General features: G+C 34.6%; 2 protein-coding genes across 3 annotated transcripts; one reads left to right on the plus strand and one right to left on the minus strand.

Moving 5' to 3' along the window:
• Positions 1-541: 541 nt before the first annotated feature.
• LOC145004380 (exocyst complex component SEC5A-like) lies at positions 542-8131 on the plus strand. Of its 2 annotated transcripts, XM_078963280.1 has the most exons (21): positions 543-1173; positions 2673-2827; positions 2914-3002; positions 3129-3323; positions 3545-3672; positions 3758-3916; positions 4064-4168; positions 4234-4308; positions 4408-4545; positions 4627-4806; positions 4883-4996; positions 5077-5203; positions 5301-5511; positions 5604-5719; positions 5814-6051; positions 6465-6555; positions 6666-6743; positions 6821-6877; positions 6941-7090; positions 7281-7490; positions 7714-8131. In XM_078963280.1, exons 1-21 carry the CDS (start codon positions 787-789, stop codon positions 7918-7920), a joined length of 3210 nt encoding a protein of 1069 aa, XP_078819406.1. In that variant the 5' UTR covers positions 543-786; the 3' UTR covers positions 7921-8131. The 2 variants fall into 2 exon arrangements, with proteins under 2 accessions (XP_078819405.1, XP_078819406.1); XM_078963279.1 differs by having other exon boundaries at positions 542-1173; positions 4408-4806.
• Positions 8132-8668: 537 nt separating this feature from the next.
• On the minus strand, positions 8669-9991 carry LOC145003838 (sm-like protein LSM3B). Its single transcript, XM_078962745.1, has 3 exons — positions 9732-9991; positions 9157-9252; positions 8669-8974 (listed from the first exon to the last, which is right to left on the minus strand). The coding sequence occupies exons 1-3, from the start codon at positions 9846-9848 to the stop codon at positions 8894-8896; spliced, it is 294 nt and encodes a 97-aa protein (XP_078818871.1). The 5' UTR covers positions 9849-9991; the 3' UTR covers positions 8669-8893.
• Positions 9992-12492: the final 2501 nt, after the last annotated feature.

The raw sequence follows: 12492 nt of genomic DNA on the forward strand, positions 1-12492 counted from the left end.
AAAGCTCTCTCCCGGAACTTGGCGTGATCTCCACTACAGTCTCCGTAGTCTGGTGAAGGTCCTGAAACTCCCTCGCCAACTGTTGCACCTCAATAGCTGGTGCAAACTCTACTCTAAATCTCGTCACACAATCATCCTAGGCCACTGCCCAACTCCCAAAGTGTCCAACCTCCTCCCACCAATCACGACCTCCATCAGCGGGCAAGATGCAAATTATACCTTAGAACCTTTGGAGCAGAAGCTTGTCTGTGGGGCATTCACCATGTCAGCGATCCATCGTCTACTAGTCCTTCTTTTCAAAGAACTTTGGGGCTCTAAACTTTAATTTGACATGCCCATGTATTGTGTTTCTCTTTCCATTTCCTTGAAACTTTGGAACCGATTTAGATCCTTGGCATCCTGTTCCTTTTATTTTATAATATATTTGCCTTTTCTAAAAAAAAGATTTTTTTTTATAGATTTCTAAAAAAGGAAAAAGAAGAAACCAAATATAAGTAGTTTTCATGTACAAGGAAAACTAAACTTATGTAAAATAGCGAGGGTGTGATGGTATTTTCTTTCAATAATTTGGGCAAAAATCAACTTCTTTGAAACAGCTCTGACTAGAGACGAAGTCTATCCTGTAAAGGTCACACCCTGGTTTTCCGAGAAGAGCAACAAACTGAGATCCATATCTTCTTCTTTGTTCGTGCCTGCTAGATATTGTTAAATCACCCAACTTTTTTAATTCAATCTAGCTGAATTCGCAGCAGTTCAAACTTCAAATCGAGATACTAAGTTCCCAAAATGAGCGACAGCGATGATGACGAGCTGTTACAGATGGCTTTGAAAGAGCAATCTCAGAGAGATGTCAACTACTCAAGACCATCTCAGTCTCGATCCTCAAAACCTGTAGTCAATTTTGTTCAACCGCCGTCAAATCACAGGTCTGCTAAAAACCCTAATCCAGTGACCACCACAAAACCACAACATCGTCGGAACGCCACAGAGGACGATGATGAATCGGAAGTGGAGATGCTTAGTATTTCTTCAGGCGATGAAGATTCGGTTACTGATCAGAAGGTTGGGTCGAGGAATCGGGCCAAGGGTGCAGGTAGAGGTGGTGTGAAGGATGATGATAAACTTTGGGTTGGGGAAGAACCCGATGCTTGGAAGCGAGTAGATGAAGCAGAGGTATGTATGATTCTAAAAATCTAGGATGTATGTATGCATCAATTTGATCTTTCATGTGATTTCCAAGTTATCATTAATCATTTCAATTGTGGTGGCATCATTTCTGTTTTTATGATGTATTCAAGTTAGCATCATGCTATTATATTGTTAAGCATATAGAGTATATGTATAAAGAATGGAAAAAGCACCCTTGATTTCTCACATTGGAGTGTAACTTCTATAGACAATCATGCTAAGTTTCAGGATCTTGAACTATAAACAGTTGGAATGCGTATGACCCTGATCTAGTTAAGTTCAGGGAGCAATTGCAAGTTCTTTTCTATTGCAAAAAGCTACAAGCTTTTTGGTCTATGCAGTGTTCAATGAACAATTAATTGTGGATAGATGAAGTAGTTGTTAATTTGTTATGGGTATTCCCTAGAGGCTTGACCTTGGGTATTTTCCACTAACTGATGAAATATGTTCTTGTTGTAAAACATATGTATCATAAAATAATGCATGTTAAGTATATTTAGACAATTATGTTTGTTTCAGTGTCATTTTTTTGTTCTCGAGTATATATAAGTTAATTTTCAGTTTCGTAATACAACCGTTTTGTTGGTTACTATATTTAGGTTGCTTTTGGTCACCCCATATGCATATGTGTTATATACTTTATATTTGATCTTAAATTTTCGTGATTTTTTAAAGTCAATACATTGTTTTTGAAAACACAAATGCGTTATTCATAATCAAAGGGATTAAAATGAAACAGATAGTGGTGCAAGTAGACATCTACCAATTATTTACCTTGAGGAGGATCATGAGCTAATCCATAAGATTTATCATGATCAATTAATTAACGCAATGGGTGCATTTATTTTCAGCGTTTTCAATAAACTTATTTGGATAAAAAATATGTATAACATAATTCTAAAAGCTGAATTATGTGAAACAACTTGTATCATATACCTCCGTTGTTTTTTGATGTATAACATCCAAAATGTGTTTTTCTGATTACCAAAGATTCTTGTTTTGGCATCAATGCTAATCTTATTTTAATTTCCTTTGTTTTCTATTTTTGTACTTGCGTGAATTAATTTCCTAAATCTGGAATAAAAAGATACTATTAATTATTATACCTGATATTTTAGACCTAATTGATTTGTAATTTAATTTTCCACACTTGAATACCAACATCTTCATGTGACAATTGATAACTCACTTTCCAAAATCCCAATATTATGTTGCTTTTGTAATTATATTACAAAAATCATATCATAAATTAAGCTATACATATGATGACATCATGAAACCTTGTATGTTACATTACAATATCTCAAGCTAACAAAATATTAATGTTGTAGAGATTGTATGATGTTATTTGTATTATACAGAATATAGGTAACAAAATCGGGTTACATTCATTATAATAGATTTCTGATGATGAATACAGTATTTAATATTTATTTGTTTCTTAAAAAATAATTAAATTTTCTAAAATTTACATGGTTTGACAGCTTGGCAGAAGGGTCCGTGACATGAGGGAGACAAGAACACCACCTCCAACAACAACTCAAAAGTTTGAGAAGAAACCATCAGTTGCTATAAAAGGCCTCAACAATTTACACTCTTTCTCCCGTGGGATGGAATTTGTAGATCCTCTTGGACTCGGGTAACGACTCTCTAAATGACCATTTTACCCCTACATTCCAAAAAAAAAGAACAAACTTCACGATATTATGTTACTTTTTATGGCAGGGTTATAGACAACAGAACATTAAGATTGGTTAATGAATATACAGCAAGTTCTCCATCCAAGTCTGACAAAGTAGATGCTGATGTTCGAGGTAAATTTTTTCTTTTTCTTTTTTCTTTCTTCTTTCTGAAATTATGGATTCAAAAGTTAGTTTTATATAACCTTTTATAGTTTTATACTAACAAATATGATTGAATACAAAATTATATACACACAGATAAATTGATGTATTACTCTGAAAGCTTTGATCCAAAATTATTCCTATGTCGGGTCCACCAAGATACAGCTGCAGCAGACTTGGAGGCTGGTGCTTTGGCATTGAAAACTGATCTTAAAGGAAGAACACAACAGAGAAAACAATTGGTCAAAGAAAATTTCGATTGCTTTGTCTCTTGCAAAACAACCATTGATGGTAACCTATCACCAATTAATAGCAACATACTTTCATTTATTCCTATTCCAGCATTCTACTTTGTAAATACAATACAGTTTTCATTGCTATAATTAGGTAGTTGAATTCATAGTATAATATCCTAATAAGAAAAATCGATTTTTCCAACTACCATGCATTAATAAAAAAAACTGAAAGTACACAAATATATAAAAGCACATTGTTATTTATATATTGTACAGATATTGAGTCAAAACTGAGAAGAATAGAAGAAGATCCGGAAGGTTGTGGAACATCTCATTTATATGGTTCTATTCAAGGGGTCACTTTAGTGGCTAATCGTGCTTTTGCTCCCCTACTTGAAAGACAGGTTGGAATTGTTTAATGTTTTGGAATTTTTAAAATCCGTTAAATTGGGAATTAATTTTTTATTTAAAAAAAAAAAAAAACTTTAGGCTCAAGCAGAAAAGATTAGGTCAGTTCAAGGGATGCTTCAGAGATTTCGCACTCTATTTAATTTACCAAGTGCAATACGTGGTAATATTAATAAAGGAGAATATGACCTGGCAGTTAGAGAGTACAGAAAAGCAAAGTCAATTGTTCTCCCTTCTCATGTACACTAACTAAACTCAACATCTTTTTTCTAAATAATTTTTTGAACATATATATATATATATATATATATATATATATATATATATATATATATGTGTGTGTGTGTGTGTGTGTGTTTGACAACATTACTTTTAATTATTTTACAGGTTGGAATATTGAAACGTGTTCTTGAGGAAGTTGAAAAAGTGATGAACGAGTTCAAAAGCATGCTTTATCGGTCTATGGAAAATCCACAGATTGATCTAACAAATGTAAGGTCAATGGTCAACTCTAGGCTTATTTTAAATTTAAAATTTTAATTTTTTTTTTCTTGTAGCTTGAAAATGTTGTGAGGCTTTTATTGGAGCTGGAACCTGAGTCGGATCCTGTACGCCATTATCTGAATGTACAGGTATGCATACATACACATACAGATACAGAGATACTTAATACATATTATATATGCATATTTATAAAAACTGTATTTTGTTTGTTTTTTTTTATATATCAGAATCATAGGATCCGAGGTTTGCTTGAAAAGTGCACTTATGATCATGAAACAAGGATAGAGAATTTACAAAATGAGCTACGTGAGAAAGCACTGTCTGATGAAAAATGGAGGAAAATCCAGATTGAATTAAATGAAACTGTGAGCAAAATCTATTTATTTTGTGGATATATAATATATTTTCTATGTGTTAAAAGTATATTTCTCATGTACTACAAACAGGGTGATGTTATGTCTCCCGATTTTGTGAATGATTTAAATTCACAACAAAGAGATTCAGGTGCTGAAGAACTTGATGCTCTTAGAGGAAGGTACATAAGAAGATTAACTGCTGTAATTATTCATCATATTCCAGCCTTCTGGAAAGTTGCCATTTCTGTTTCAAATGGGAAATTTGCAAAGGTAATTATTTCATTTTTTCTAAACTCGGTTTTTAATTTTTCTTTTTGTTTATGCTGATTTTTTTTCTCTTTTACAGTCTTCCAAAGTCAATAAAACTGAGGAAAAGACAGGAGATGAAAAATATTCAAGTCATTCCCTTGATGAAGTGTCTGGAATGATACAGAATACCTTATCTGCATATGAATCAAAGGTAGATATTTTTTCTTTTGTTATTTTTATAAAATCTGTTTCTAACAATAACATCAAATAAACTAAACCAAAATTCTTCAGGTTCACAACACGTTTCTTGATCTTGAAGAATCAAATATTCTCCGCCCGTTTATGAGTGATGCAATAATAGATATATCTAAAGCCTGTGAAGCTTTTGAAGCAAAAGAATCAGCACCATCTGTTGCAGGTATGTGTTTTGACCTTTTCGCCCCTCTGAATAAGATTTGTGTTGATCTCAGATTCTCAGTATATATTTTTTTTTTTTTTTTTGTTTATGGTAACAGTTGCAGCTCTAAGGACACTTGAGTATGAGATTACAAAAACTTACATACAGAGGCTTAGTTCATGGATGAGGGCTTCAACTGAAGAAATATCAAAAAATGAATCATGGATTCCAGTTTCTGTTCTTGAGAGAAATAAATCTTTATACACAATTTCTCACTTGCCTTTAGCATTTCGTTCAGTTATGGTGACAGCAATGGATCAGATAGATATGTAAGTTTTAAGAAATATAAAAGTAATAGATTAAAATAAACAACAAATCAATAAAAGTAAGAGAAGATTAAAATCAAATGCTATTATTGCAGGATGATGCAGTCTTTAGGGAGTGAAGCAAGAAAGTCAGAAGATGCGTTTATACTGTTTCAAGAAACTCAAGAATCCGTTAGGCTTTCGTTCTTAAACTGTTTGCTTGATTTTGCTGGTATGGAGAGGGGTATTTCTGTCTTTTTTTTTTTTTATTTCCATTTTTTGTGTTAACTTGTAATGGATCCATACCATGTGATGTAAATTATTAGGTTACTTGGAGCAAATTGGAAGCGAGATTGGTCAAAATATATTAAATAAAGAAAATTCATCTTTTCAAAATGGGTATCCTGTTGATGATGTGGAAGAAAGTTCATCTGATCCTCTTCCTGGAAGTATTACACATCCACATCAAAAGCTGCTGATGGTGTTGAGTAACCTAGGATTTTGCAAAGATGATCTTTCTCGTGAAATGCATGATAAATACAAACACATCTGGATGCAATCCGGGTATGTTTATTTTTCATATTATAATAGCAACGTGCTTTTGTTTTTTTACTTTATTTTTCATATTATAATAGCAATTAGCAACGTGCTTTTGTTTTTTCACTGATAATAAAAAAAATATTTAACCTGAAACTTGTATAATGCTTAGAAGTGCTAGATTAGATATTGAGAATATTGGTAAAGAAATGCAAGTATGATGCTAATATGCTATAGTTTGTTTCGACTGTAAATGACCATTTTACCCCTGTGTATGGAGTTAGTATTTAATGAGAATTGATTGTTTGATAAATAAGATATATTAATAGTTGAAGATTACAATTAGAAATATCTGTCAATAAAAGCAAGGAGGGCAAAATTGTAAAATTCAAATCACCTAAAATTTTGATGGTTATGTGGTGAATTAATTTATATTTCAGGGAGAAAGATGATGACAATGATGTGGGGGATTTGGTTAGGTCTTTCTCTGGGCTGGAAGAAAAAGTCCTTTCACAGTATACAATTGCAAAGGTATACAACAAATCAGTCTTGAATTAAATAATTAATAGATTTTATTTAAGTATAATCATCTTTAAGCTGTAAGGAACTAAACCAGTTTTTTTTTTTTTTTTTGGTCTCAGGCAAATCATGTTAGAACAGCTGCTGTGAACTATTTGTTGGATGCTGGAGTACACTGGGGTGGAGCACCTGCAGTGAAAGTGAGGACTTTGACTTATATTTACATGTTTAGTCCCCCAAGTATTATGCTTATGTTACATTTAACTTTACTTTGCAGGGTGTAAGGGATGCTTCTGTTGAGTTACTCCATACTCTTGTAGCTGTACATGCAGAGGTATTAAGTTATTTACCCTAAACCCTAAAACCCTAAACCCTAAACCCTAAAAATTGGTTTCAGGTTTCTGCTGGTTGTAAGCCTTTGCTTGACAAGATACTTAGGATTCTGATTGAAGGCTTAATCGACACATTACTTAGCCTTTTTCATGAACATAAAGACACGGATGTAAGAACATTGGATGCAAATGGGTTCTGCCAGCTTATGCTTGAGGTAAAATTTATAATTATATGATTCTTTTCCTTCTTACAAAAATCCTACACAATTACAACAATGCCATTTAAGTAGAATGCTATTCTCACATCCTAATAAGAAAAACATCACAATGCAGTAATAGAAATAGGATGTATTTCTTTCTTTTATAAAAATCCATATTGACAATTGACATGGGTTATGCATGCAGCTTGAATACTTTGAGACGATATTAAACCAGTATTTGAGTCCGGATGCAAGTGAATCTCTGAAATCACTACAAGGGGTATTATTGGAAAAAGCCACCGAAAGTTCAACCGAACCCAATGATACTCCAAAGCATCGTCGCCGTGTAACACGTGGAAGTGATGATATGATTGCAGATGATAGACAAGGGACTGTGTCTCCAGATGAGCTAATTGTAAGACTCTAATTTTCTACGCAAAAGACGAAAATACCCTCATAATCAGAAACAGCCTTTAAAAAGCTTGTCACGGCTCGAGTCCCGTGTAATAAACACCAGCCTGAAGGGCATTTTCGTCTTTTGCACACCTTGGGTGGGACAAAAAATTGTAAATTTTGTTAGTACTAGTCCAATGCACACCACTAAAATTTGATTTATGTTTTTGTGTTTATGTTGTTAGGCACTTGCCCAACAATGTAGCAGTGAGCTGTTGCAATTAGAGCTAAAAAGGACTGAGATCAACACAGCATGTTTTGGTGAGTCGCTTCCATTGGAATCGGGTCCTGTAGTGCCCAAACCAGGTTATGGTTCGTTTAGAGGCCCAGTAGACTCTTCTCCAAGTAGGGTTTATGGGTCTCCTAGTTTTTCAAGGCAAAAAAGGAGATGATGATGATGAGGTTTGGATTTTTTATAATATATATACATCGAAAACATGATTGTATGTTTGTGTAGATGTTAGAATAATTAGCATATTCTTTAAATTTTGTGTTGCTTTGTAATTTTTAATTGGTTTGAAGTTATTTCTGTTGTACATACAAAATCATATATTATGTTTTTGATATTATTTCTACTATTTTTTTTGGGTGGTTTTAGTATAATGCTATGTTGTTTTAATATTTTAGCATGTATACGTTTTTGTTTTTTGGTATTCCAATTTACAACAAATAGCCAAAAAGAAAAAACCAAAATAATAAAATAAAATAAAAACACAAATTCTGAATTGAATTTAATTTTAGGGGCTAAAGACATATATCTTACAGTTTGTTTTTGGATTTTTGCAAATTGTAAGAATCGTTAAAGGCGACATGGATAACTTTAGGTTGTTTTTTATTTTTATTTTTATTTTTAACAGTCGTTATATCATTTATACTTGAATGATAAACATAGATGATTGAGATATAACAAAAGAACAAGGAAATTTATAATAGCAAAATAAAGGATTTCTTATCATTAAGTTTCAATCAATATATTCATGAGAAACACAACATTCAATGAAATAGACACCACAAACATATCTAGTAAAGGATTACAGTTAAATCAAAGGTTAAACACAACTATAATTAGCATTTTTTTTTCCTATTACAAAGTTGTTAATGCAATATTATCCAAATAAAAAGCAAATTTTAATGCCATAATTTGATAGATTTTTCAAAATATAATAAAAAATAAATAAAAGTACAATGCTATTTCTTGCATCCCTTAAAGCAACACAAATGAAAGTTTGTTGATTCTCTTTCCATCCACAAAAACCACCATCAATTACATTACAATGTAAAAACTTTCAAATGTCCCCAAGTCTAATAAGAGAGAGAGAGAGATATCACAGGACCAAATATATGTGACACCATTTGTAGAGGACCTCAAGCAGTTCTTAGTGGAGGAGACACCAATATCACACCATCTCCTCTAACAAAAAGAAACGGAACAGTCCGCCTTGTGCTCTGCAAGAAATAGCAACATACTTTTATTAACTGCTTTGTCATAGCATCATATTTTCCTTTCAATCTGAAAAAAACTTTCTGCTTTTTTTTTTCTTATCAATACATTGCAGTTTGAAAATTCTATCCAGTTGCTATAACTGGGTAGAGTTTTTCAAAGTAAATAAAAAAAATTCACAGCATACCCGGACAATCTCTTCATATGTTTCATCATCAATTTCAACAGTTGTAACAATCTCTTCAACATCACCAAGAATCATGTTCAAATGCTGATCGTAAGCCTACAAGTCAAAGAATAAAACAAACCATTCAAAAAGCTCTCTAGATAGCAAAAATAAAACAAGGAAGAAAGTGCTACATCTACATACAAAAATGAAAATGCAAATAAACAGACACAAAATACAAAATCACTGCTGAATTTGACAAGTCTAAGAGGACCAATGTCAAACAGCAGAATTAGGGCTTGTTTCTATCTTATACGATAAGACAAGAAATTTTGTATTTTCACAATATCCTCAACAAGTAATTAGGATAATTGGGAAATTAGGGTTCAAAAGCAACTATGAGGGATTTCCTCGGTAGACAATTAAACTTTTCAAATCGGAATGACAGAAGAAAGATTAATCGAAAGTATTCTAATACTGCTATGTGTAAAGTTCAAAACCCTAATTAACTTTGAGTGTAAGCCAAATCCGCTCAGAGATGGAAGATATTAGATTGAAGCAAAAATTAAATTGGAGTGTAAGTGAAAGAGGCATACATGGAGCTTGCCACGGAGTTCGCGATCAGAACGAAGCTTGACGTAGATACGCTCATCAAGACTGAGCCTAATCAGATCCAGAGGCTCCTTAACTGCGCTTTCCTCTTCGCTTGCCATTCTCGATACCTGTGGGTGGGACTGTTGTCGCTTATTAGGTTTTTGGGGTGTGTTGCCAAGGTTTTATGATAAACCTACTTTCCCTTTCGTTTCCAAATTCCAGCTGCTATGGTGAGTTCAAACAACGATACGACTTTTTGTAATTTGGTCTCACCTAGCGCAAACGAACTTTTACTTAAAAAAAATAATAATACTAAGGTTAATGTCATAAAAACCTTCAAATTTTCAGAGTTTTGTCGGTTTTGCCCAAAATTGAATTTTATGTCCGTTTTTACCCTAACATTTTCGAAAAATTTTCGGTTTTACCCTTTTACTGGTGATAATAGGTTTTTCAGGTTACCATTATATTAAATTCGCAAAAAAACCTTAATTTTACCATTTTTTGCGTTTTTACCCTTAAGTTTATAATTTTTTTACACTTTTACCCTTAGTATTTTTTTCATAATATACGTATTCATGTAGAAAAATCATACTTATATACGAAAAAATGTTTAATTAAATATTGTATTTAATTTTTTTTATGTTATATATATATATATATATATATATATATATATATGTTTGTTTGTGTGTGTCTGCAAGGTTATACCATTTAAAAATATAAATAATATTTTTAGAATTATTAATACATGTTTTATAGATATAGTTTTTAGAAGTTTAGATACATATTTTTACATTATTATATATATGAAACGACCCAAAAACTCGACCCAAAAATTTTCGTTTTTCCATATAATCAAAACCATAATATAAGTATCATAACATAAACACATGCAATGTATCCCCAAAACATAATAAAATATTGTGCGGAAAACTGTATCATACTACATCAACTCAAAACATCAAGAGACATCCCCAAGATAAAAGTCATGCTGCGGTGTGTGCGATGCTGTCACCCCGAGCTCTTCCCTTTGCTTGCGGAAGTACCTGAAACCAAAACTGAAACTGTAAGCACGAAGCTTAGTGACTCCCCCAAACTACCACATACCATACAATAACATATAAACACATATTGGGCCTTGCACACTGCATCGGGCCGAAGCCCGGAAACTGCATCGGACCGAAGTCCGGAACTGACTGGGACCTTGTCCCCTGCATCGGACCGAAGTCCGGAACTACTGCATCGGACCGAAGTCCGGAACTGACTGCATCGGACCGAAGTCCGGAACTGACTGGGACCTTGCCCCCTGCATCGGACCGAAGTCCGGAACTAACTGCATCGGACCGAAGTCCGGAACTGACTGGGACCTTGTCCCCTGCATCGGACCGAAGTCCGGAACTAACTGCATCGGACCGAAGTCCGGAACTGTCTGACTGAACATGGCATGGCATAACACATCAACTAGCATAACACATATACGACATGCTACATCGGGTCGTGGCCCGGAACACATAATACTTAACACATAAACATAGCACACAAATCCTGTTCGAACCACGAAGGCATCGAACATACTAGCTGCTACATCGGACCTAAATCCGGAAACTACTGCTAACTGAATGGGCCGGCATTGTGGCCTTAGACCCGTTCCTACTGGAAGGAAACTCACCTCGTAGGCTGGCTGCTGAGTGTGTGGCTCGGAAAGCTAACGGCGGCTGCTCCTGAATCTCCTCGGCTACAAGTCCATAACACACTCAATCAAATACTAAACACTGCGCTTGGGGTAAAATGACTCTTTTACCCTTGGTCAAAATCAACTCTCTTTTGGGCTGACTCGCCGAGTTGGCCACCCAACTCGCCGAGTCCTACTCTCACTTTTCACTTCTGCTCACTGCTACTCGTCGAGTCTGGCATCGACTCGACGAGTACCCTCTTGATCAAAGAACTCAGACAATCTTCATCCGACTCGTCGAGTCGTATGAACAGACTCGACGAGTTGTTCTTGATTCCCAAGAAGATTGCCTTGGACTCGCCGAGTTGTATGAACAACTCGTCGAGTCCCTCCATCACTGAGTCTACTCTCAACTCGCTGAGTCCACTTCCTGACTCACCTCGTCCACTCGACACTGATAAAACTGAAGGACTCGGGACTCGCGACCCGACTCGTCGAGTCGTTCTTCCGACTCGCCGAGTCGTCGCCACGCAACTGATTTTTACTTGATTTTGTTTGAATCCAATGCATACAATTGATAGATCTGAGTCCAATAAGCTGTTTTACCACGTAAAGTTTCCAACTTTACGTGCACAACCTCATGAATAAGGGAAATAAGGCTAAAAGATGCATAAAATGGATAGATCTATGGTTATCATGCAATATAACTCCAAAAAGACAGTAGATCTGGGCTCTACAACACCCCAACATTCAGATCCATAGATATATCGACTTAATAAGACATTCATGCAAGTGCAAGGCTTGAAACAAGCACCAACTAGCTCTTAGGAGAGCCCTAATGGAAGTTTAAAGCATAAAATAAGATGGAACTCCGAAAATACCTCAATAAACTCTGATTTGGCCTTGGATCTTTGCACTCCAACCCTTCTCCTTGCTTCTTCCTTCTTCTCCTTCTTCACACCTTCACAAAGAGGGCACCAAACACAAATAAGCTCTTCAATGGAGGTTTGGGGCTCTAACACTGTGTTCTCAGGGTGAGGGAGGCGAGAATGGGGGCTATAAGGTGGTATAAATAGTGGGCAACCCGGGGA

This window comes from Lactuca saligna, chromosome 7 (genome assembly GCF_052625555.1).
Source record: "Lactuca saligna cultivar CGN05327 chromosome 7, ASM5262555v1, whole genome shotgun sequence".
NCBI classification, from domain to species: Eukaryota; Viridiplantae; Streptophyta; class Magnoliopsida; order Asterales; family Asteraceae; genus Lactuca; species Lactuca saligna.